Source organism: Pogoniulus pusillus, chromosome 7 (assembly GCF_015220805.1).
Source record: "Pogoniulus pusillus isolate bPogPus1 chromosome 7, bPogPus1.pri, whole genome shotgun sequence".
Classification (NCBI taxonomy): domain Eukaryota; kingdom Metazoa; phylum Chordata; class Aves; order Piciformes; family Lybiidae; genus Pogoniulus; species Pogoniulus pusillus.
Genome location: NC_087270.1, coordinates 6,646,973 through 6,672,753, shown reverse-complemented (window position 1 = coordinate 6,672,753; position 25,781 = coordinate 6,646,973). Strand labels below are relative to the sequence as shown.

General features: G+C 42.7%; 1 protein-coding gene across 1 annotated transcript in view; it reads right to left on the bottom strand.

Moving 5' to 3' along the window:
* Positions 1 to 1,129: 1,129 nt before the first annotated feature.
* SUPT3H (SPT3 homolog, SAGA and STAGA complex component) overlaps positions 1,130 to 25,781 on the bottom strand; it is a 304,062-nt gene continuing 279,410 nt past the window's right edge. The window contains exon 12 of the mRNA XM_064145784.1: positions 1,130 to 2,933. Coding sequence (XP_064001854.1) covers positions 2,892 to 2,933 — 42 coding nt within the window. The 3' untranslated portion in view covers positions 1,130 to 2,891. The remainder of the gene's footprint in view (positions 2,934 to 25,781) is intronic.

Genomic DNA, 25,781 nt, shown 5'->3' with positions numbered 1-25,781 from the left:
AGTCTCAAGTTGTGCCAGGGGAAGTCTAGGCTGGATGTTAGGAGGAAGTTGTTGGCAGAGTGATTGGCATTGGAATGGGCTGCCCAGGGAAGTGGTGGAGTCACCATCTCTGGAGGTGTTCAAGAAAAGACTGGCTGAGGCACTTAGTGTCATGGTCTGGTTGACTGGCTAGGGCTGGGTGCTAGGTTGGCCTGGATGATCTTGGAGGTCTCTTCCAACCTGGTTGATTCCATGATTCTATGTTAAATAATCAGCACAACCTCAGTCAGTTACTATAAATCCTTGCTACAAATCAAAACTTGTAAACTGAAGTTACAGAGGCACAAATCTATTTGTATGCAGCCATTAATTGAATCTCAACCTCGTTTTTATCCATATAACAACAACAACAAAAGTTTAAGAGTAAATGTGTAGTACCAGCTTAAACATACATCTGTTGCAGCACATAGATTGGTGCTGTGACACACTCACTCTGGAAGCAGCATGAGTCCTAATAGTCTTGGCTTTGTTTTGTTGGTGCTGTGACACACTCTGGAAGCAGCATGAGTCCTAATAGTCTTAGCTTTGTTTTATACAGAGCTAAAGAAAACTCTGAAGACGAGAAAAAACAAAACAGTTACTTCCTAAAATAAGAATCAACTGGATTAGAGCAAGATAGGGAGACATAACCTACCTTGTTTAAGTCTAAATTCAGCTCACCAGCTTGTGAGGAGAAGTGAAAAGTTATTAGATGGGTTTACTGGACAAACCCAGATTTTATAAATAATTGCCTGTCAGCCTGTTCAAGATAGACAAACACACAGCAGACCAACAAAAACACAATCTGTCATATTTCTGAGGGAAATGTATGTTGAGTCTTCATTCTCTGGGACTTTAAGTAGATCAGTAAAAAAAATAAGTGCCAGTATTTTTTCCTGCTTATGCATATTTTAAAATGTAAAACTGAGGGAGAGATACAGCTGTGGAAAGAATTTTGATTCCAGTACCCAGTGCCTGAAAGTGTTTCTTCTGTCTGTATCCCTGCAAACCGAAACCAAATACAATAAATGCTGGTGTCCTCTTAAAAAGTCTGGATGTTTACAGCAAGCATGTAATTTTCTGTGATTAAGGATGCCAACAAAAATAAGAGTGATGATAAAAAGAAAAGTTTAATCATATATTCCAAGTAGCACAGATGGAACATCAGAAAACTACCCTTCCTCCTTTAATATGCTTCATTGTACACATTACTTTGAGTCCTTTTACACACAGATTGATTCCAGAAAGCAGAAGTGTAAGCAGGTAAAAGAAAAAAACAAACAGTTTATAAATGGCAGTTTCATTCAATATACAACATTGAATTGTACAACATTTTGGTTGCAAAGAGACTTTTTTGTTGTTTATTGTCTTTTTTTATATATATATATCTTCTTATAGTTTCTGCAAGCGTGCCCAGGAAAGCAGGGCAATGAAATCACTAACAAAGGACCACAGGAGCATACACTGGGAGTGGAAATAAAGACCTCACATACTACACACACCAAAAAAAAAAGAGGATGGCTGAACTATATAGAAGCAATATTTTGCTGATCTGCTCTTGATCTCTTGAGTGCTCTGTCTTAATTTGAAATTTAGGTTAGCTATCCAGCCTGGGCTGAGTGGTGCTGAAGCAGATCCTGGGGCCAAGGGGTACTGCAGGGACACAAGTTACATGCCTGCAGGTCCTGGTAACAGGCTCAAATATGAGCTCTGTTCTCTGGTCAAGCATCATCGTGGCTAGTTCTATATTTGTACAGTGTTTTATGGGAAGAAATGAATGTGTTTGTGAGGTCAGCAAAAGCTGGAGGAGTTGAGGACGGGAAGAAGCATAGAGGGAGGGACTGAGATTTGAAAACTAAATGGCAAAACAGTACTAAAATATATTAGAAAAGCAAAAAAAGAAATTGCTGCTTCTTTAACCAAATCCAGCAGTAACATTGTCTTTGTCAACAACAGAGACAACATCTGCTTCCTGCAGCAAATGCTGAGAAAGTACATAACAGCCTTTGCCTAGAACCACTGAGACAGACACAGTTATTATTTGAACACTTTGGGATGTATTTTTACGAATAGGGGTCAAATCTATTGCCAAACCATTGCAAAGGCTTTTCCTTGGTTCAAAGAGTGATGGCTCAACCTTTAGGAGATAAATTGAAGAATTTGGGGTTGACCACTCAGCCTGCCCTCGGGTCTGCAAAAAGACAAGTCTCTAAGTGGTAAAGTACAGTTTACCTGACAGTTTTTTTTCTGAAGGTTTGGGTCAGATCTTGCTATTACTCTCATCAAAAAGGCACTCACTAGATTAGGCTGGGTTACAATGTCTGAATACTTAAAAACTGCATATCAGAAATGGGTGGAAAATAGTGGTAAGCAGTTTTTCTGTTTGGAAAAACCAAAGATAACACAATCTTTACATAACCTATGCACACCTGCATTAACCCAGTTACATAGAGTCCTCTGGCCTCTCTCTGCCCTATCCTGCTTTGCAACCAAACCCCAAACGCCAACATCTCTAGAAGAACACACAGACTTCCAAACACTTAAAATAAAAATGACATCTCATTTCAGGAAGAGGCTGACAGCAGCAAGTCCCCAGCAAACTTCAGCATTGTCTGATCTGTATTCCTGTCCACCTACACACTATCCCAAACATCCTGCCATTAATTAGCTAAACGTTCCAGCTAGTAAACAAGAATAACGATTGAGGGGGCTGGAAAAAGAGACAGAGTCAGCCAGCAGATAGTCACAACAAACCAGCCCACTCAATGGCACTCAGAGACACTGGAGTTTGTATTTTTTTTCCTTCCACAGAGGGGAAAAGAAAATCACCTTAATATAACACTGTCTTTCCTGTTGCTGCAGCCACATCCACATTAGCAGGCGAGAAAAGTCATCCCATTTCTGCGGTAGGCACTCTGTCAAAGAAAGAGAAAACCTGTAATTAATTATCACATCAACTTAAACAAGGGATGAAGGCAGAGAGAAAGGCAAGGCTTTCTTCCTGTTTTGTCAACTGTTCTGGCTGCAATCTAATATTGTGCTTAATCTGAACATTTCTGGTGGGGAAGCTGTAAGCAACCACTTTGCCTATTAAAAAAACTCAGTGTGGTTAACAAGTGGTTAGTGACTCTATTTCAGGAGAGAAGGAGTGCGATGGTTTGGGCGTTCCCTGCCCCCCACACACTTTAGAAATCACCCAGACTAGACTCAGCCAGCTCTGGAAATTGAATGAAGCTTATTATTTACAGCTTAGCTCAATAGACAAGCAGATATTTACAATATCACAGTATCATCAGGGTTGGAAGAGACCTCACAGATCATCAAGTCCAACCAGGGACAGCGACTCCACCACCTCCCCGGGCAGCCCATTCCAGTGTCCAATGACTCTCTCAGTGAAGAACTTTCTCCTCACCTCCAGCCTAAATCTCCCCTGGCGCAGCCTGAGGCTGTGTCCTCTCGTTCTGGTGCTGGCCACCTGAGAGAAGAGAGCAACCTCCCCCTGGCCACAACCTCCCCTCAGGTAGCTGCAGACAGCAATAAGGTCTCCCCTGAGCCTCCTCTTCTCCAGGCTAACCAATCCCAGCTCCCTCAGCCTCTCCTCGTAGGGCTGTGCTCAAGGCCTCTCCCCAGCCTCGTCGCCCTTCTCTGGACACACTCAAGCATCTCAATGTCCCTCCTAAACTGGGGGGCCCAGAACTGAACACAGTACTCAAGGTGTGGTCTAACCAGTGCAGAGTACAGGGGCAGAATGACCTCCCTGCTCCTGCTGACCACACCATTCCTGATGCAGGCCAGGATGCCATTCAGTTATAGACAGAAATAGACAAGGTAAAAGGTAATACAGAAACACAACAGCCCTCCCAGAAACCTGAGTCCCCAGGAGGGGCTCTCAACCACCCTTCCACCTTCTCCCACCTCTCTCAACCTTACCCCAGATGTTGCTTTGTGCCCAAGGAAGAATGGAGGTTCGTCCAGAGGGTTAGGAAGCAAAGTGGATTAATCAGGTTAGGTTAGAGAGAGAAAAATGCAGCCCACAGCCTGGACAGAGAGTGGCTACCTTATCTGTGTTTGGATTCTTGCTCTTATACCTCTCAGCAAGCCTATGAGTGAAGTAGACATCACCACTGTTTCCCTTTCACAGCCTGTAATCTAGTTCTTCTCACCAAAACATTCTAGCTAGCTTCAAACTAGGACAAAGAGAGATGCAAAAATGTGACATCCCATTTTGTAAACTGCCTGCAAAATAGATCAGGCCAAAAATACACCACTGTGCTCAATCTGTTTGTCCTTCACAAGCATGTGTTCTCTATTCACTGTGTACACTAATGATTTCTAACCTTAGTTGTCTAGAAATTACTGAATAATTCCAATTTTCCAAAGCTAATTTACAGTCTGAGCCTAATGCTATGTAACCATACACTGGTACAATCCCCACTCCCCCAAAACAAATTAATCTTAAAGATGCTCTGGTCAGCACAAATTAATTTGGTATCATAGAACCACAGAATGGTTTGGATTGGAAGGGCCCTTTAAAGATCATCCAGTTCAATCCCTCTGTAGCAGAGACATTTTTAACTAGATCATGTTGCTCACAGCCCCATCCAACATGAGCCAGAATGTCTCCAGGGATGGGGCATTTACCACCTCTCTGGGCAACCTGGGACAGACTCCTTGCTGCACTCTCATTGTAAAAAAAAATCCCCTCCTTACACATAGTCTAAATCTTCTCTCTCTTAAAATCAGCCACAACCAGCAACAGAACAAGGGGACACAGTCTCAAGTTGTGCCGGGGAAAGTCTAGGCTGGATGTTAGGAGGAAGTTGTTGGCAGAAAGAGTGATTGGCATTGGAATGGGCTGCCCAGGGAGGTGGTGGAGTCACCGTCCCTGGAGGTGTTCAAGCAAAGCCTGGCTGAGGCATTTAGTGCCATGGTCTGGTTGACTGGCTAGGGCTGGGTGCTAGGTTGGCCTGGATGATCTTGGAGGTCTCTTCCAACGTGGTTGATTCTATGATTCTCTGATTCTATGATCATTGCCCCATCCCACAGTTACAACACATCCTATACCTTGCAACTTTGGATCAAGTGTTTCCAACAGTAAAGAAGCACAAGAGTTAAATATCATTTGAGAAGCTATTCTGACATTGTCTTACTAAAATAAGTTTCATGCATTTTTAACATCTCCTTCTGAATCAATATGGGAAACTATGCCTTTTGAAGCCAGATAAACTGGAAACCTTGTGTTTTAAGAGGATATTTGCTTTTTAAAAACTGCATTGTCTTTTTTTTTTATTACTATAATATTAATGAGCTGTTCAAAAGAAGGAAAGGGTTTTACATACTTTTGCTTTATTTGGTTCACCTTCAGCAGTCATTTGGTTTCAAAAATGAAAACACAGCCATCTCCTTCATTACCATTAGTGCTTGGTCAGATTTATTCTGTACCTCTGAAGTTCAAGCACTTAGGAAGTGCCATATATAGCTACCATTTTTAGTGGCTCTCCCAATTTCCTAATTAATTTCAGAGAGATCAATTTCTTCTCTCTTAAACCAGAACGAGAAGAGTATCATTAAGAGCAAAGTATAACCTCAAACAACTTTGTCTATAAATAGTGTTTGTACTGAACTGTAAGGAAATCGTTTCAAAAGCAGCAAGCCTGTATTCAGAGAGACATTTACAGACACTGAATACGCAAAAGGAAATAGGTACAAGATGTTTGCTGCAGCTTCCTTCACATTAATACCATACTTTCATAAAGAGATCTAGCAGCATATGGCATTACAGCCAAAGAGAAGAATATTAGCTCTGAGATATAGAGCCAGTCGTCAGACATGACAGCATCGCCACATACAAAACAAAACCCAAATCCAAAGATTCTATACCCAAGCATGAAATGCACAAAAACATACCAATAATTTTGAAAGGATACAATATATCCCCACAACCACAAGCAACAAGTCCAAGGGACTCTGGATCTGCAGCTTGCCCAAACAATTATGGTTGGCATTTTGAAGTCAAAGCAAAAGTAATGTTTTTAGCACTCTGACCCCAATATTTTTGCAGAACTTTATAACCCAAGTGACAACCTTTAACACATAAACAATAAAAAATATTCAGGGCTTATTGTACAGTTTGCTTGAAGATAAATGAACCTGAATATAAAGTTGGATCCACATGAAAGATAAAAGCTTCAATTTTGAGAAAGGAATTTTGGTTGCAAAGCAAAGTTGAGCTTGGCTGAACTCACCTGGGAAATACTGCAGTTTAACACGTGTTTCCAACACGGGCAACATTATATGGTTAGTTATACTGCTGAAAAGGTCATTTTAGAAGCAAGCTGCAGAGGAGGGAGGATAACACCTTCAGAAAGTTGGACACACCCAGTGGTCTATATTTAGCTATATATTGTAACTAGTGTGGCCATAGTTAGGATTGAAAACTATTTCCTACTTAACTCCCTGTCTCACATACTTTCAACCTTCTGAAACATTTGCCCTTGGGCAGAAATTTCCTCTGCTTTAATCTCTGCCTGAAGTTCAGTTTCTTTGGAGAAGACCAACAAAATTCCTTAAGACATTTTGAAGTTCAGCAGTAATGAAAAACAACACAATTTTCCTTCCCAAGCCAGAGAAAGTGATTCTGATATATGCATATTTTATTACAGAATACAGCCATAAATTGAAGCATTTTACTCCAAACCCAATCTTTACCTTCAACCTCGGCTTTAGGGTAACTGTTTTGAAAGTCAGTGTTTCAGAGAAGGGAGTGTGATAGTGTGATTCACAGTATCACAGTATCACCAAGGTTGGAAGAGACCTCACAGATCATCAAGTGCAACCCTTTACCACAGAGCTCAAGGCTACACCATGGCACCAAGTGCCACGTCCAATCCTGCCTTGAACAGCTCCAGGGACGGCGACTCCACCACCTCCCATTCCATAACAAGATAACACTTACTTTTCTTATTTTGATGCATTACTAGATAATAAAGGTTCACCTCCAAAATGCTTTTATGTACAACAAACCTACTTTAGTGTCACCCCATAGTTCTGAGTTGCACAGTATAACTTTAAGACATATACAGCTTAATTTGTGATACTCAAAGGCATATTGTTACACGCCAAGAATTGAGAGGTGTCTTATATTCCAGCCTTGCAAGGGGGAGCTTTTATGTGTGTGGTAGTCATTTAATGTGGTTTGATCTAATGTAAAAACTTGGATGATGCTTTTGGGTGCTTTATGCCACTTTGTTGGTACCCAATTGTTCTTTTAAAAACATGATCACTTGGCTCAGAATTACAGCTAGAGGACGATGCACACTCTTGGCGTGGGATTAAAATGCCAAGCTGTAGCTGTATCTTTTTTGCTGGATACATCTTGCTGTACACGAATGTCAGCAAATAATAAGCACACAGACCTTCCTGGAACCTTTTTTCAAAGAGTCATAGAATCAACCACGTTGGAAGAGACCTCCAAGATCATCCTGGGGAACCCAGCACCTAGCCCTAGCCAGTCAACTAGACTATGGCACCAAGTGCCTCAGCCAGGCTTTGCTTCAACACCTCCAGGGATGGGGACTCCACCACCTCCCTGGGCAGCCCATTCCAATGCCAATCACTCTCTCTGACAACAACTTCCTCCTAACATCCAGCCTAGACTTCCCCTGGCACAACTTGAGACTGTGTCCCCTTGTTCTATTGCTGGTTGCCTGGCAGAAGAGACCAACCCCCACCCTGGCTACAACCTCCCTTCAGGTAGTTGTAGACAGCAATGAGGTCCCCCCTGAGCCTCCTCTTCTCCAGGCTGCACACCCCCAGCTCCCTCAGCCTCTCCTCATAGGGTTTGTGTTCCAGGCCCCTCACCAGCTTTGTTGCCCTTCTCTGGACACATTCCAGCACTTCAACATCTCTCTTGAATTGAGGAGCCCAGAACTGGACACAGCACTCAAGGTGTGGCCTGACCAGTGCTGAGTACAGGGGCAGAATAACCTCCCTTGTCCTACTGGCCACACTGTTTCTGATGCAGGCCAGGATGCCATTGGCTCTCTTGGCCACCTGGGCACACTGCTGGCTCATCTTCAGCCTACTATCCACCTGCACCCCCAGGTCCCTTTCTTCTTGGCTGATCTGAGCCACTCTGTCCCCAGCCTATAGCACTGCTTGGGGTTGTTGTGGCCAAAGTGCAGAACCCTGCCCTTGGCCTTGTTCAATCTCATACCATTGGCCTCTGCCCACCCATCCAGCCTGGCCAGGTCCCTCTGCAGGGCTCTCCTACCTTCCAACAGATCCACACCTGCTCCTAGCTTGGTGTTATCTGCAAACTTACTGATGCTGGACTCAATCCCCTGGTCCAGATCATCAATAAAGATGTTGAACAGGACTGGGCCCAGCACTGATCCTTGGGGAACACCACTAGTGACAGCTGCCACCTGGATGTGGCACCATGTACTACCATGCTGGGCATGCCTTTTTGGAAAGCATACACAACATCCAAATTTTTTTGCTGTGTTTCTCCTTCAAAATTTACTGCACACCAGCCAGTGTACCAATTTTTCCTGATGTGGGCTGACTCTTCGCCACAGTTGAAGGTACCTCATTCTGTTACTGTACCTGCTATGTGCACAGGTGATCAAGAGATCGTGTTTTAGATGGAGGAAATCACAGAGCCTGGCACAATTACACAGGTCACCTTCCCAGAATGCATGACATGCCTTGAAAACTTGATATCACCTCACCTGGCCAATCTAGCTCTCACAGAAACATTTTTTTGGTCATTGTTATCATATGACAAGATTTACATCCCTTACTCTGAGCCCATTAAAGGTGAAAGGACAGATTGCTGCTATCCACAGCCAGAGTGAAAGCAGAAATATGACCTTTATCTTGTCAGTCTACTCTTGTCACTTGCTCCCATTTAGAAGAAAGGCATGATGATTTTGCTGCTTAGTCCCCTACTTCCCAGTAAGGGAAGAATCTTCTCATGCCTTCCCAGGCATCCTCTACTGATCTATAGTTTAGGAGCCTTACTTGAAAATGTTGGCCCTTCAGGATATCAAAGCACTTTGGATTATGATATAAAGATCTTCCCTGGGACTTCTGTCATTATTCAACAAATGAAGGTAGATTTTTTTTTCCTCAGACAGTCTGAAAGGAGGCACAATGAAGCAGAACATATGAGCAGTGTTCACTGCTGTCAATCACATAAAAGCAAGATCATGCTTTGCCCTTAGTTTGCTGAAAGAAGGGAAGCCTAACTGCTTAAAAAGACAACCTGAACCACGAGGCCTTGGCCATGTACATGCTTAAATTTAATGAAACCCACTCAATTTTCTACTCCCTTTTTTGGGTCCCTCGTCTCTCCGGTAGTGGTACTCTGAGGACAAAAATTAACTGCTCCATGAGGAAGGTAGCAAAACTCCTCACAGTAGGTCACATGAGATGAAACAGTTTACTGCAGAGTTCATAGGACCAGTCTAGGGACAGATAAATGTGTGTTTATTAACACAAGATATTGTGCTGGTTTGAAGCTAGCTGGAATGTTTTGGTGAGAAGAACTAGATTACAGGCTGTGAAAAGGAAAACAGAATTATGTCTATTTCACTCATAGGCTTGCTGAGAGGTATAAGAACAGGAATCCAAACATAGATAAGGTATTTCTCCTGCTGGGGAGCTCCGAGCTGCATCTCTCTCTCTCTCTAACCTCACCCTCCATTTCTCTGACTAATCCACTTTGCTTCCTAACCCCCTGGCTGAACCTCCATTCTTCCTTGGGACTGGGGTAAGGTTCAGAGGGGTAGGGGGAAGGTGAAGGGGTGGTTGGGAGCCCCTCCTGGGGACTCAGGTTTCTGGGAGGGCTGTTGTGTTTCTGTATTACCTTTTACCTTGTCTATTTCTGTCTATAACTGTATATTTCTGTATATAACTGTATCTGCTTGTATACTCTGCTAAGCTGTAAATATAAGTTTCATTCAAAATTTCCAGAGCTGGCTGAGTCTAGTCTGGGTGATTTCTAAAGTGTGGTGGGGCAATTAACACCCAAACCATCACAGACATACTGAAGATGTGCTTTACAGAAACAAATCCCAAACCTGAAGGTGTGAGAATTCCTCGGTTAGGTAACATAGATTAGAAACTGACTCCTGAAAAGACACCTCAGCTAGAAATGGTTTCTAGTTCACAGTGTATACTAGTACACAATTTCACACCTGTAACATAACGAAAGGAACAATTGTGGCAAGAGAAAGAAACAGCTGTGATTTTTGAGTGAGATGATGTTTGATTATTCTTTGGGAAGTCTAGGGTAAAACTTCTCCAGCGGACATCCAAGCCACTAAACTCCTCCAGTGGTTTAGGTGTGCTGCTCTGCTTACCCTAAAGACAAGGCACAATGTCATCCCACAGCTCCGCTGTATTACTTAAAGACAATAAATCCTGAATGATGGCAAGTTGCAGAAGAGCACTTCTAAAACTTCAAGTCTCTTTTTTCCTGGTGTCCTCTTGACTGTGTGTGGGCGTGTGGTTTAATTGCAATGCATAAAGTGGAATGGCAGATAGAGACATCAAAATCAAAGAGCAAGTCCTGGCTGAACTTCATTAGCAAACATAAATACCAATAGGCATGTCTTGTTTGTGACATCCCACAGTCCCTTCCTTCTTTGGTAATTTTACTCTATTCTCTGATATTTGCATAAATGTAAATCAAACCATATGACATGAACAGGCCTATGATAAGGGAACCATATGCAAAACTTCTTTTCATTAACCAATTCTCTTCATGTAGTCATACAATGTTGCTTTGAAAATCAGGGAGGATTGGATCTCAGACAGTGAAAGCCTTAATTTAAGAACAGTGGAGGGAGCCCTGCCCTTTAAATAAGAGACATTCTTGGATCAGATACTGGCTGGCAGGATGGAAAAAAAGACGCAGCATTAACTTTCATTCCATTCCAAATAACCTGGAACCCATAAACCACAAAGATTCTCTAATTTTAAATCTCCTCCTTTTCTCCCTGTGTCTTCTTTCCATCTTACTTGGAGAAAGTTAACTTTAAAATGTCATTAGCCTGCCATAATATCAAAAAAGTAATCCTGGTCAGATGCACAGCACTCTGAACGATAAAAATCTATGTTACAACCCCTGTGATGAAAAGGTTACTGCTCTGGTTTTTTCCTAGCCTGTATAGACAAAGCACATGCAAAGAAATGTCAGCTTATTTAGAGATTAAAATAATAATTAGTTTAGGAGGCAAAGTATAAGCAACATCGCTTCAAAAACAAAATCTCTACGTTGTTTAGAATTAGTTGCTTCTGTTTAAGCTTAAATAAATTTGTGTGGGTGTCAACTCTCCTTATTAAAAGTGCATTGGATAATTCTCTTTGCAACTGAAAACAATAGCACTGAAGGCTCTAATTCTACAACCCCATCTTTAATCAGTAGCTAAAGCACAGATGTCTGATGTTACTCTGAGAGCGAGAGAACTTTTTCTGTATATAATGTCAATACTGAATCACAAATCTCGAATATCATAGAATCACAGAATCAACCAGGTTGGAAGAGACCTCCAAGATGATCCAGGCCAACCTAGCACCCAGCCCTAGCCAGTCAACCAGACCATGGCACTAAGTGCCTCAGCCAGTCGTTTCTTGAACACCTCCAGGGACGGTGCCTCCACCACCTCCCTGGGCAGCCCATTCCAATGCCAATCACTCTCTCTGGCAAGAACTTCCTCCTATCCATGAACACCCAGGTTTAGTTGATTATAACTTGTACAATGATCAGCTCTGCTGTATTCATGAAATCTCATGGATTTCATTTATGATGAGGCTGCACTGATGTGCTGAAAGCTATGGCATCCATTTATACATACAGTAATGGTCCATCTGGAAGTACAACTGCATTTATGCATAAGGTAGTCTCCAAGAAACTGCAGTTAGGTGTAAGAAACACCAATAACACAACTTCATTCCTCATTTTTTTCACCCTGAGTCTTCAGCAGTGGGTGAAGTCACTAGTGGCAGCATCAGCTTCCATGCTGTGACTACCTGCTGCCCAGGCAGAGGGTCAAGATTGCCAGCATACTTTACGCAGGTGACCACAAAGATCACACAGTGATAAAAGCACTGCAAATCATCCTTAAACAGCTTGCAGCAAAATGCTTTCCAGCAAAGTCAGTTCTGGGCTTTGGTTTACCTTTTATCTGCCAACAAGCCATGGCTTTCTCAATGATCACATAAAACAGTGTCCAGGAACAGGCTACATCTAGGATATATCATCCAAGTCTATTAAAGAACACAGTCTAGATCTCAATGACCCAACTTTTTTATTGTAGTGTTCTGCTACTGGGAATAACAACATTCCCAAAGCTGATAGGAATGTAGGGTTTCTGACAAACAAGGACCAAACTTAACTCTCGGACACCTCATGAAATAGCACCAGGGTAAGGAGGGCAAAACACAGGGTTTGTTCTGCTGCCCTCCACCTCATTTGGCCAAATCTGTGATGCTGCAGGTAAGTAGCAAACACTGCTCTCAGGGACAGGCTTGTATTATAAGAAAGAAAAACAAGGCAAAAGGATTATGACTTTTGTCACCACAGCAAGAACTGGAGTGCTGGAGTGGGGTATTAACATCTGCCAAAAGGAAAAAGGAACAGAACTGGTAGGGAGAGAGATCATTTAAAGTTCCTCAGAGGGTACTGTAAGCAGTGAGAAAGAAGGGAAAAAATGGAACTATACAACAACACTTGGCAGCCAACTTTGCAAAACAAATGTATTTTTGCAAAGTCCTTCCCATCACTGCCTCCAGCTTTAAAAAGGTTTGTTTGGGAGTCAGAGACCTTTTTTGTCTGAGAAAACGTGACACTGATAGCAAACCCACTTGCAAGCCCCACTTCAACCATAGGTTGCTCTACATTCACAACCAAAAAGAGGAATGCCTTTCCATACGCTGCAAGACCTGTAGCTGGGCTCCAACACCACCCTTCCCTGGACCAAGGGAGCAAGCTGCTTGTGCTGTGGAGTAAGATGAAATCCAGCAAGTCATCACTGCTGTGAATCTAATGGCCCACAACTGTCTGCCCATAGCATGTTACTGGCAAAGCACATAGCAGACTTCTGCAAGGCACCAGATCCTGATGGATACAATCTCTTGGACCCCAGCATAACTGGGAAAGCTTTATACCTCCCATCACAATATACATGATGTGGTTCCTAATGTTCCTTATTGCAAATAGTTTGTTAATAATTCTATTGCCTTTCTTCAAGATGGTCAAAACACCTTGAGATCTTCAGAGGCCAACATCTATTCTTACGCTGTGGCTCTACATGCTGCTTCAGCCAGACCACAGCAATAATGTATATGGGCACTTTTACTATGTTTGAGGTAAAAATCAAAGCTAGAAGCCTTGAGACAAACAAACAAAACCAGTATGACTAGATACTGAAACCTTGGTTTCATGACTCATGCACTACACACAGTACCATATATGAAAATATACCACTAATATAAACACTCATAGAATCACAGAATCAAGCAGGTTGGAAGAGACCTCCAAGATCAGCCAGCCCAACCTAGCACCCAGCCCTAGCCAGTCAACTAGACCATGGCACTAAGTGCCTCAGCCAGGCTTTGCTTGAACACCTCCAGGGACGGTGACTCCACCACCTCCCTGGGCAGCCCATTCCAATGCCAATCACTTTCTCTGCCAACAACTTCCTCCTAACATCCAGCCTAGACTTCCCCTGGCACAACTTCAGACTGTGTCTCCTTGTTCTGCTGCTGGTTGCCTGGGAGAAGAGACCAACCCCACCTGGCTACCCCTTCAGGTAGTTGTAGACAGCAATGAGGTCCCCCCTGAGCCTCCTCTTCTCCAGGCTAAACACCCCCAGCTCCCTCAGCCTCTCCTCATAGGTTTTGTGTTCCAGGCCCCACACCAGCTTTGTCACCCTTCTCTGGACACCTTCTAGCACCTCAACATCTCTCTTGAATTGAGGGGCCCAGAACTGGACACAGCACTCAAGGTGTGGCCTGACCAGTGCTGAGTACAGGGGCAGAATAACCTCCTTTGTCCTGGAACTGGCCACACTGTTCCTGATGCAGGCCAGGATGCCATTGGCTCTCTTGGCCACCTGGGCACACTGCTGCCTCATCTTCAGCCTACTATCTACCAGCACCCCCAGGTCCCTTTCTTCCTGGCTGCTCTCCAGCCACTGTCCCCAGCCTGTAGCGCTCCTTCAACCTAAGAGCAATTCTCCATGAAATAACCTGGATGGCTCCTCCTCTCCAAGGATGCCTTTTCTACAGAGGGTCAAGTATTCTTTTCTGTAGGAAGTCACAGAAAATGTTACATTCCCCCTCCATATCGTTACTGCTCACAAGTTCAGTGTATGATTCTCAACAAATTCATTTGGAAACAATGCAGTGTGGTGCAGTTGTATGAGTAAAAAGGTAGAGCCAGGGCTGGGCTGTGCTCCCAGCTCTGACACTTACTTACTGTATGGCCTCAGACAAACCACTTACCATCTCAGTGTTTCAGTTTCTCCTGCCTTTGAAACAGAAATACTATCCCTCACGTTTTTGAGAGTTGCTTCAATACAGAGCTAATGCATGGTGCTTAGAAAGCACTGAACACTGTTCCATAATTATAATTTACATTATATTTCCCATTTACATTATATTTCCTATAGCCTAGAGAAGAGGAGGCTCAGGGGGGACCTCACTGCTGTCTACAACTACCTGAAGGGAGGCTATAGCCAGGTGGGGATCAGTCTCTTCTGCTAGGAAACTAGCAACAGAACAAGAGGACACAGTCTCAAGTTGTGCCAGGGGAAGTCTAGGCTGGGTGTTAGGAGGAAGTTGTTGCCAGAGAGAGTGATTGGCATTGGAATGGGCTGCCCAGGGAGGTGGTGGAGTCACCATCCCTGGAGGTGTTCAGGAAAGGACTGGCTGAGGCACTTAGTGCCATGGTCTAGTTGACTGGCAAGGGCTGGGTGCTAGGTTGGCCTGGATGATCTTGGAGGTCTCTTCCAACATGTTTGATTCTATGATTCTATGACTGTAATGGCTAAAATATGAGATATACAGAAATGGATGGTGAAATTGGCAGTTATTGGAGAGAAGGAACTGTGGAAATTGTAAAGAAAAAGAGCATCAGTGACATTTTGCAACGTGCTCCTCTTCCCCTAGCCCTTGAAAACATCCCGTGAGCTGTCTCTACAAAGGGCACAGCATCTCTACTCTCCCTTTGGTTCAATGAAGCACTTCACCAACAAACAGAGAAGGCAATCAGCAACACGAGGCAGAGAGTGGGGTCATAAGCAAAGGCATTTTCCCAGGCTCCAAGATCCTTTCCTTTGCCGGTGACAGTATCTGGGCACGGCTACCTCTAGCCATGCTCCTTACTGACTGATGTACTCTGTCTGCAGCTAGGTGCCTGCTCAGCAGAGGCAGCAGTGGGAGGTAAGAGGAATTAAGGTAATGCATCAGTGGTTGCCAGTAGAGGAGATGGGAAGAAGGGGGGGTAAAAAGTGTGTGTGTGTGTGTGTGCAAAAGAAATATACTATTTCAATCAGTCTGAAATTTGTAGAAGTGGTTTTCATCTCAATATAGAAAAAATATTTATCCAAGAAACTCCTGCTCGGGTGCGAACATCCTACTTGTAGTGGGATTTTGTTTGGCAAAGTGCTGTGGAGGAGCGGAAGGTAATCCAGAGCATGTCTATAAACAAATATATTTATTTAGTCCAGATTGACACATTCACTAGAGTATTTCAGTGATTACACATGTGAAACTATTTCCTATAGTGGTTTCCTTTTGTGATTCTGCTAATTTATTCAATCCACCCCATTTTCATGCACCGAGCGTTATGAGCCATTTCAGCCACCCAGACTGGGGAAACTGCCTGCCTGTTTTTACATTTCATCATCTACACATAATTATTTGGTGATATTAGGAATCTGAGCTCAGATGGAAGCCAACCAACATTTTAATAGCTTAAAAATCATACCAAATCAAGTCTGCCCTGAGGTTAATGAATGAGAGCCAAATCTTGAGGCTCAGGCTCAGTTTTTATTCGCTCCTTATTCAGGCAAAAGTTGAGTCAGTTGTAGTAGGACAATTAAAACCAGAAGAACATACATTTGGACCTTTCTATCAGGTACAACTAAATAAATTACCTGGGATTAGGCTGAAAAATGGCATCCAATTGATCTTTCACGTGTATTCTGGCAACACACTGGAGAAAAACTTCATGCACTGAGGCAGTTTAACCAGTTAATACTTTAGCATTAGAATAAATTAATATACACTACCAAGTTTTAGGACATTTATATTACAAATAGTCACGGATCAAAATACATTTTTGGATCCCTACTGAACTTCTGAATACCAGGATCAACTTCAAACTTAAGAAAAAATGAGGTCCAGTAAGTGTGTGAAAGCCAAATGCCCTTATTCCTCAAAACAAAGCTCCATCCCTAATTTGAACTTCGATTCAACATTTATTGATAGATAAAGGTTTGTTGCTTTTATGACAGGAAACTCTTATAATTTAGACAGCTAAAAGCTATTATTTAATTATATGCAGGATGTCCTAGTCCTTATGCAAAGAATGCAATGTGCCTGTAAAAAGTACAAAGCGTAGCAGTTACTCCCTTTGAAGTATTAACACTTCTAAGTGGTGATAATCACAGAAAGATGGTCCTCCCTTAAATAACAACCTAGTTTATTGTTGGGCAGCTATGTCAAAGTAAGGACACTTTAATCCCATTCAAGACAGATCTAAGCATGAGGAAATAGAAAAAAAAAAGTAGTATGAAGAACAGATTTCTTCAGTATATGCAAAGCAAAATAGAAAAGGCAACTAAATTGATAACAGGAATGATCTAGTCATCTGTCAACAACACCAGATCCTCTGACTCTGTCTGTGTGACAGTGGCTCTGCTCACTACTTCCTGATCATCTGCAATTAGGATCTCAGTGCTGAAACTTGTTGAACACATGAAGAGTTTGTGTGTGGTTTCACTTCTAAATGAGCAAGTGGGGACACAGAAAGAGAGGGCAATTTTGTTGAATCACCACTCATGCTGCAAAGACTGATACTGGTGCCCTAAGAGCTGGGTCTCTTCCCAGCAGTTCCTAACATCAGTGACCTGCAAGACAGGTAGACTGTCATGTATTTAGACAGGGTTCTAACAAGCACTAACAGCACATTGGCCGGTGTGCAAAGACTGCAGGCTCCTGCATAAGGAGCCTGCATAGAAAAGAGCACTTGTTACATCTTCAGGGAGCTTCTGGCAAGTTATGATCTACAAGGATGTACAAAAAAACTTGGGATCCCAAGGAAGAAATTACATTAAACCCACATTCATATGTTGGAAAAACTGGCTCACAAGGCAAGATGGACTTCTAGTCTCTCTAACATGTGGCTTGAGTTATCTATAATCTTCCCAAATATCGTTCTGTCCATCTATTCCACACTTGTCTAATGTGTTGCCAAAATGGGCCATCTCAGAGACACTGGTTGGTTGCTGAGAAGAGTGGAATTCCAGAATGCCCTCCCTTGAATTGCCTAAAAAAAAATCCTTTGGGTCATTTCTGATTGATCAGTCTGCAGAGGGAGTAACAATGTTTACTTTGAAAAGGAAATAAAACAACCAGGTGGACTGAGACCTTTCATACTACGTATTTCCCCTGCACAGATTTACTGACAGATATTACTTTCTGTGGCAGATTTTACTCAAAATTTATTTTGAAAGACTAGGACAGACCAACACCATTAATAATCATAGAATCATAGAAACAACCAGGTTGGAAGAGACCTCCAAGATCATCCAGGCCAACCTAGCACCCAGCCCTATCCAATCAACTGGACCATGGCACTAAGTGCCTCAGCCAGGCTTTTCTTGAACACCTCCAGGGATGGTGACTCCACCACCTCCCTGGGCAGCCCATTCCAATGCCAATCACTCTCTCTGCCAACAACTTCCTCCTAACATCCAGCCTAGAGTTCCCCTGGCACAACTTGAGACTGTGTCCCCTTGTTCTATTGGTGGTTGCCTGGCAGAAGAGACCAACCCCCACGTGACTACAGCCTCCCTTCAGGTAGTTGCAGACAGCAATGAGGTCCCCCCCAAGCCTCCTCCTCTCCAGGCTGCACACTCCCAGCTCCCTCAGCCTCTCCTCATAGGGTCTCATCATTGTGACTCATCACATCAAACTCTTCCTTGGTAGCACACCTCATCTATTTTTGTATCCAGTTCTCCAGAACACATGCATTTACAAGCGAACACATACATTTTTATGCACATCTATAAAACTGATACTTGCCTGAAAACAAACTGCCCAGGCCAGGAGATTCTTCTGGCTGATTGCCACTGTTGAGTCATTAAATATAAGCTCAGGGATAGGGAGATGGATTACCCACTTCTAACTCCATCAAGGGCTTTGCATGATATCGCAGCCCATATTTTTTTAATAACACTGAGGAATATTTAAATCCTGTATGAAAGTTTTGTTGGGTTTTTTTTTTTTTCATAAGTACTTCTTTGATGTTAGAACATTTTGATTTGTGTGCATGCTGACACCAGAACAGCTCGATTACTGCATGTTCATTTATCAAAGAGTGTGGGGTCAGTCTCGTTTGGATGCACAGTTATTGCATCAAATACATAACAGGCAATAATCATGCTGACAGCAACGCTCCCACTTCCGACGGCTGGAAACACAAGAGCAGTAAGTAATTAAGGAGTTAGTTAGTGCTCATTAAATGCTATTGTCACTAAAGCAATAAAAGAATTCATATTTAAAAAAACCAGAAAGGTGGTAGGGGAGTTACTGAGCCTCAAACCCGGAACACATTGCAGATTCTGGCCTTCAATCTAATGGGACCCAGTGGACCTGGGACTTCAGCAAAGAGAGAGCGTGTTGTCTCAGTCACATTATTTATTGCAATGGTGTAACTCCCTTTCCCTTTGTTTCTCCTCTTCCCCCCAGCAGAATGCATGTTGGTAAGATGGCAATGTCAAATCCAGCCCTCCAGTAGCTCCGAATTTCCTGGCTTTTGCAGAATGAAATCAAACCCTTAATGTTGCTTATGTTCATTTTGTTTTGGGTAATTGACATTAATTTTTAGGTTGCATCACTGACATCAATCAGTGATGTTCTCAGAGGACTAGAGTTAAGGGGCCACAATAAAAGGGTATGATACTGTTTCTTTTGTTTTATTTTTGGAGCACTTTGACTACTCTATACTTTTCCAGTTGATGCAACATTCTTTTTGAGTGAGACAGGGTAAAACATTACTGCCTGTCTCGTTCAAAAGACTACTTTGGTATTATGGCAAGTGGCTCTAGAGGTTAGGACAGTCAACCCTGGTAAAAATTCAATACCTTTTGTCTATGTAACACTTTGAAGAAACTATGATACAGCAACACATTTCTTTTGAGAGAGAGCGATGTTGTCTGTTACAGATGTTTTCCATATGGTATGTGGAAGGTCAGCCCCTTCCCCCTCCACTCATCAGTGTTCTCACATCGTAGTAGGCATCTACAAAGACAACACGTCTGTAAATGATATTGCACAGAAGCCTCCATCAGCACATACATGAACAAGCTGATTTTGGTTGTACAGGGCAGGAGTAAGCACAACTGTAGCCCATCTATGGTGAGGGCTTCGACCCTTTAGCTTGGCATTTTACCAGAATGTGTTCAAGAGAAGCCACACTAAGCTTCAGATGCTAAAATCAAAGAATTGTAGAATCATAGACTCATCCTGAACAGAGAAGACCTCCAAAATCAAGTCCAGCCATTTTGCCCACTCCACCAAATCTGTCACTACACCACGTCCCCAAGCACACATAGAAAATGTGATTTACTGCCTGTGACACATGGCAGCACCGAAGGGGCCATTGGCCATGTATATGAAGCACCTTTCCTATGAGGACAGACTGAGAGTTGGGGCTGTTCAGTCTGGAGAAGAGGAGGCTCCCAGGTGACCTTCTTGTGGTCTTTCACTATATGAAGGAGGCCTACAAAAAAGCTGGGGAGGGACTTTTTAGGCTATCAAGGAATGACAGGACTGGAGGGAATGGAGAGAAGCTGGAGGTGGGTAGGTTCAGACTGGACATGAGGAAGAAGTTCTTCACCATGAGAGTGGTGAGAGCCTGGAATGGGTTGCCCAGGGAGGTGTTTGAGGCCCTGTCCCTGGGGGTGTTTAAGGCCAGGTTGGATGAGGCTGTGTCCAGCCTACTCTAGGGTAGGGTGTCCCTGCCCATGGCAGAGGGGTTGGAACTAGATGATCCTTGTGGTCCCTCCTTACCCTGATTGATTCTGTGATTCTATATGTATAGAAGCAGGAGAACCAAAATTGACAAATTGAGTAGCCATCAGCTGACATCCAGGGTGCAGAGCTCTCAAAAACCTGAGGGAGCTTTTGTCTTTCTGAGAAGCTCAAGTCCAATTTTGTGTATTAAACACAGACGAAGCCTGCAGGGAGAGAGTTAAAAAAAGGCACATGTTGAAGCACACATGCCTATGGAGAAACTGCTTGAGGCCACTTCACTTTAATGGAAATATCCCCTAGTGAAAGGCTGAGGCTTCTGCTGCAGAAATGCTGGCCCCTAGGTTTGCCCTGCTCTGAGGCTGGATGAACTTGCAAGCCATCTTTCCCAGCAAGCTACTGTTTTCCCTTGATTCAGTGGTGCTACTTAATTGCTGTGATATTTCTTCCCTTTGTCTTTAGCTGGGCATGAGTCGACTGAAAATGTCTTAGGTCTTAGCAAATGCAGACGCAGTGTGGAACAGAGTGTGGTTTTTAGGTGGTATTTATTGCTCAAAGCTGGGGTTCTCTGAAATGGGATTAAACTCACCTATCCCTGAGAAACGATCCTTCTTTGCTACGCTACGTGTAGTACTTACGACAGGTGCTACACAAGCCAAAACTGGGAGCAACACAATAGAAGCACGCTGCATAATAAAACATCTTGGTCCTGATCTAGAGGGAGAATATAGCAAAGATGGCTGCTGATTCAGCGTTGGCTTTTGAAGCAACCAGCCAGAGTGCCAAATGGGGTAGTGTTTTTGTCTTGTGGGCAAATTTCAATCAGGCACTAGGCAGAGTCAACCAACTAATTACTCACAGGCCACTTGCCCAGTATAGAAAGGGAACAATTTTCTATCTTTGACAGATTGGATTTAAACAGGCAACAGAAGTGAAAGCATCTATTGTCCATTATCCAGTTCAGCCCCAAGACTTCCAATTTCTCCGTTACCATCTAGCCTGTTCAAAAAAGGTTTGTCAAGCAACAGCCTTTCTAAACAAATTACATCAAAATTCCTTACACTATGCCACATATTCAACTTTTCTTTCCAAAAAGAGCCACATAATAAGTTCCTAACAAGGACACTCGTTATTAAAGCACTTTAGATTCTTCTGAGTCCAAGAGGTGAAAGGCAAAATCAAAATAACTGAAATAAAATATTCTATAAATCATGTGTGTCTACTTACAAATACCAAAGAGCAAGACATGAGAAGACCTGCTGCTACACTAACCAAAATTCAGTTAACTAGTTTGAATTGCCATCTCCTTGATGAAAGCAAGACATATAGTGCCAGAGTTGGCTTTTGGAAATGCCCAAACAATTCAAACCCAAACAGAGCCCAGCAGAAGCTGGATTCTTTCTTCTTTTCCCATTCCTTCCTCCAAAAAGTGTAAGATGTAGACAGCAAAGCAGCGCACTGGTAATGCATGTTGGCCTTTTTTGTACATTCAAAGGCCAAAAGTAGATGATATCTTTTATCACATATAAGCTTGCTTAGGTAACTCAGGGATTTAAACTGAGAGGTGTTAAATTAATGCACTAACAACAAGGAACTTTTTCAGAATTGCCACCTGCATCTCCTACTTGATAGAAACATTAAGATCTGAGATTTCTGAAGAATATTGGATCATTCTGATCCATTTTGAGACATGTTTTTTTCCACAGTGCTGCATTTCCATATTAATATGCAGGAAGAGAAAACCTATTTTTGCTGCCGTTTCTTCCTCGGAGGACACTCCTCATCTTTCCTTTTTTCAAACATAGAGTCATAGAACCAACCAGGTTGGAAGAGACCTCCAAGATGATCCAGGCCAACCTAGCACCCAGCCCTAGCCAGTCAACCAGACCATGGCACTAAGTGCCTTAGCCAGGCTTTTCTTGAACCCTCCAGGGACGGTGACTCCACCACCTCCCTGGGCAGCCCATTCCAATGCCAATCACTCTCTCTGACAACAGCTTCCTCCTAACATCCAGCCTAGACTTCCCCTGGCACAACTTGAGACTGTGTACCCTTGTTCTGTTGCTGGTTGCCTGGCAGAAGAGACCAACCCCCACCTGGATACAGCTTCCCTTCAGGTAGTTGTAGACAGCAATGAGGTCCCCCCTGAGCCTCCCCTTCTCCAGGCTAAACAACCCCAGCTCCCTCAGCCTCTCCTCAGAGGGTTTGTGTTCCAGGCCTTTCACCAGCCTTTTTGCCCTTCTCTGGACACCTTCCAGCACCTCAACACCTCTCTTGAATTGAGGGGCCCAGAACTGGACACAGGACTCAAGGTGTGGCCTGACCATTCAACGTGTTCAAACTCATGCTCACTGTGAAGACAAGAACAGTTTAGCACATTTTCACAGAATATATTTTGTCAAGAAATGGACAATTGCCTTATTTTCCAAGTGTTTTTATATCTGTAATGGTGATTTTGCAGTGGTTGCTCAAAACTCATTTGGAATAGATTTTGAGAATAAGTTGTTGATTGAAAAACAAAAGAGTCAGGCTGCAGCTCTAAACTGAGTGCAAAGGAGCTGCCACCTATTTTCTAGTATGGAGCATGGATCAGCCCAGTACAAATAAAAGAGTGATGTGTACAAGGAAGTGGCTGAGAACGGCAATGGATGTTCTCATTTAATAAAGACTCAAAGCAGGCACTGTTGGTGGGCTCCACGGACCCCCAAATGTAATCCTGCTCCCACACTTCCTGGCAAGAAAAATGAAACGGTTGGGGTGGGCTGTGGTACCACTTGCCTTCCTTCTGGGTGAATCCAGAGGAGGAAGGGATCAGGATAAAATACAGGTCCCTGCACAAGCTGTGTGTTTATGATCGCACCATCTGGAGGCAGTGATAACGGCACTAATAACGGAGGCGTTACGACAGAAGATCTGCTGTGTCTATTAAAACCAGGCCTGCTGTGTGCTGCCTTAGGATACGTGTTTGCTCTAATTTCCTCCCTGACATTTCATTCCTAAAGCTGTCAATAACCTATTAACCTTCCTGGCACTGAAATACTGAACTACAGTCCTATTTCATCTCTGATTTTGAATCTGAATTTTCATAAGCAACTCCAAGGGCTGTTTACAAGACACAGCTGCCCTAATCCAAACCATGATAAAAGTGGTGGAGTTTTTTTTTCCTTGCTTCCACAAAGATCAGGATAAGGCTGAATTAATTATCAATGTGATATCCTAAACTTAATTTCATAGCAAAATAGCAAATATTCTTTACTGCAAACTGATACCTTGATCCTACAGCCTTCAACGGCCTGAAGTGTCTTGAAATCAGGGGAATTGCTCACATTCATACAGTTTAAAGCCAGAGGGAAAATTAGATCATCTAGTCTGACCTCCTGAATACCACAGACCACAGAATTTCAGCCAGTTGCCCCTATTTTGAGCCAGTAACCAGTTTAATAGAAGCCTATTTTCCAGAAATTCATCTGACCTCCATTTGAAGTCATCAAGAACAAGACAATGCAGAACTTCACTTGGTAGTTTGCTTCACTGTTCATTTTCTCATGCCTTATTTCTAATTGGAATTTCCCTGGTATTGCTTTTCTACATAAATACAAGCCAGAAGGGCAGCAACTCTAACAGTCTCCACAACCAGGTTGTTGCTAATGTGAAAAGAACATGTCCAGTCCAGATGTTAAACAATTTTTTTGGCTACAAACACAGAAATATTTAAGCACTGTCTGATCCAGATAAGCCCATTACTGGGTTTAGTGAGTCAGGTACAAAAGGATACACCAACAGAAGCATTTTAGCTTGGATCAGAGGTGTGGTTTTGAAACAAATCTCCCATTCATCCCCATTTACTGCACATTAGTTTACACTGTGGTGTGATTTCAGAGCACACTAACTGAACTTCTTCTTTTACTAAATCAAATCAAAAGATGCACTCCAACCACTAACAGGCATTGAGTCAACAGGGCAGAACTAGACCTAGTGCTAGAGTGAAGGCAAACCCCACTGAAATGCTCATGGTGTGCACACTGGGTTAGCACAAATCGCTTGTCCTCTGCAAGCTTGCTCTTGTTTGTGCTGCTTTCAAAGCAATCACAGCCCAATTCTGCCTGACTTTAAAGAACCTCATGCCACCAGCAGCAGATAATAGAATATGAACATTTGGCAGATTATTTCAGGAGGACAGTGACTGGAGGAATTAATTTAGTTAGTATAATCTGAAGTGATCAGAAGGTAACACAGCCAACAGAGTTCATTTCTTCAGTGGTATAGCAAATATTGTAAACTACTTCACCTGTCTTATTCTGAAAAGATCAAGCCAGAAATGAAAGGCCAAACAGAAAGAGAACTGCCAGCAAAAGATAAAGGGAGACTCTGACATAGAAAAAGGACAAACCTGACCAAATAAATCACAGAATTCAAGATTCACAAATAGTTATTACACAAAATTAGATTAGTAGGTATAATCCTCTTTGTCCAGTCAAAGACCTTTGATATACCATACAAGGGAAGAACAACTTGCATCCATTTATCCTGTCTAGGGATACAGGACAATTAAGCATTTTATGCTAAGGAAGACTTAAAATGAGACATGCAAGTCTGCAAAAGACCACTTAAGAAAGTTTTGTTTTGTGGCTTCCAGAAAAGCAGCACCATTCTCAGAAGTAAGTGTTTCTGCACAGGACAGAAACCACCAAGAAATGAGCAAAATTGCTGCAAGAAGATGAAGTGGTCAATGGTCACTTCATTATGCTTTTTGGTTTTGTGGAGAAAACTTCCCAGAAAGTATATAAGACAAACCCAGGGTGGTTAAGGCAAACCAGGATTTATTACCAAGACCTTTAGGGTGCAGTGATACAGACAGAATAAAAAGTATTTCTGTATTAGTTGACCCTGGTTTTCTCTATCTTCCAATTTATATTCCTGTAAGCATTAATTAATTGGCCAGTATTACCTCTTTTATATCACAATTCCTAATTATCCCATATTTTCAGAATACAATAGTGACATACAACTTTTCTAAAGGGACAAACAGTCACTGGAAATTGTAGCATACAAACCTCTCTTCAGTCTTTTCACACAAAAAATTCCAACTCTTGAAAATCCCAAAGATTTTCAACTTTCTAAGGGGTATTTTTTTCGTTTCCAAAAGTTGTTTGCTTATTTGTTTGGTGTTTTGGTTTGTTTTGTTTCATTTTGGTTTTGGGTTTGTTTCTTTATATATCCTTTCTGGGATGAAGAACTAAAGTACTGAAATATTACAAAAGCAATGAAAATATTTGTTCCAAGCAGAGCCAGATATCAACATAAAACACATAAAAAATTTTGCTTTTAGCCTCCCAGTGAAGATATGCCATTGGAATGGGCTTCCCAGGGAGATGGTGGAGGCACCATCCCTGGGGGTGTTCAAGCAAAGCCTGGCTGAGGCACTTAGTGCCATGGTCTAGTTGACTGGATAGGACTGGATGCTAGGCTGGACTGGGTGATCTTGGAGGTCT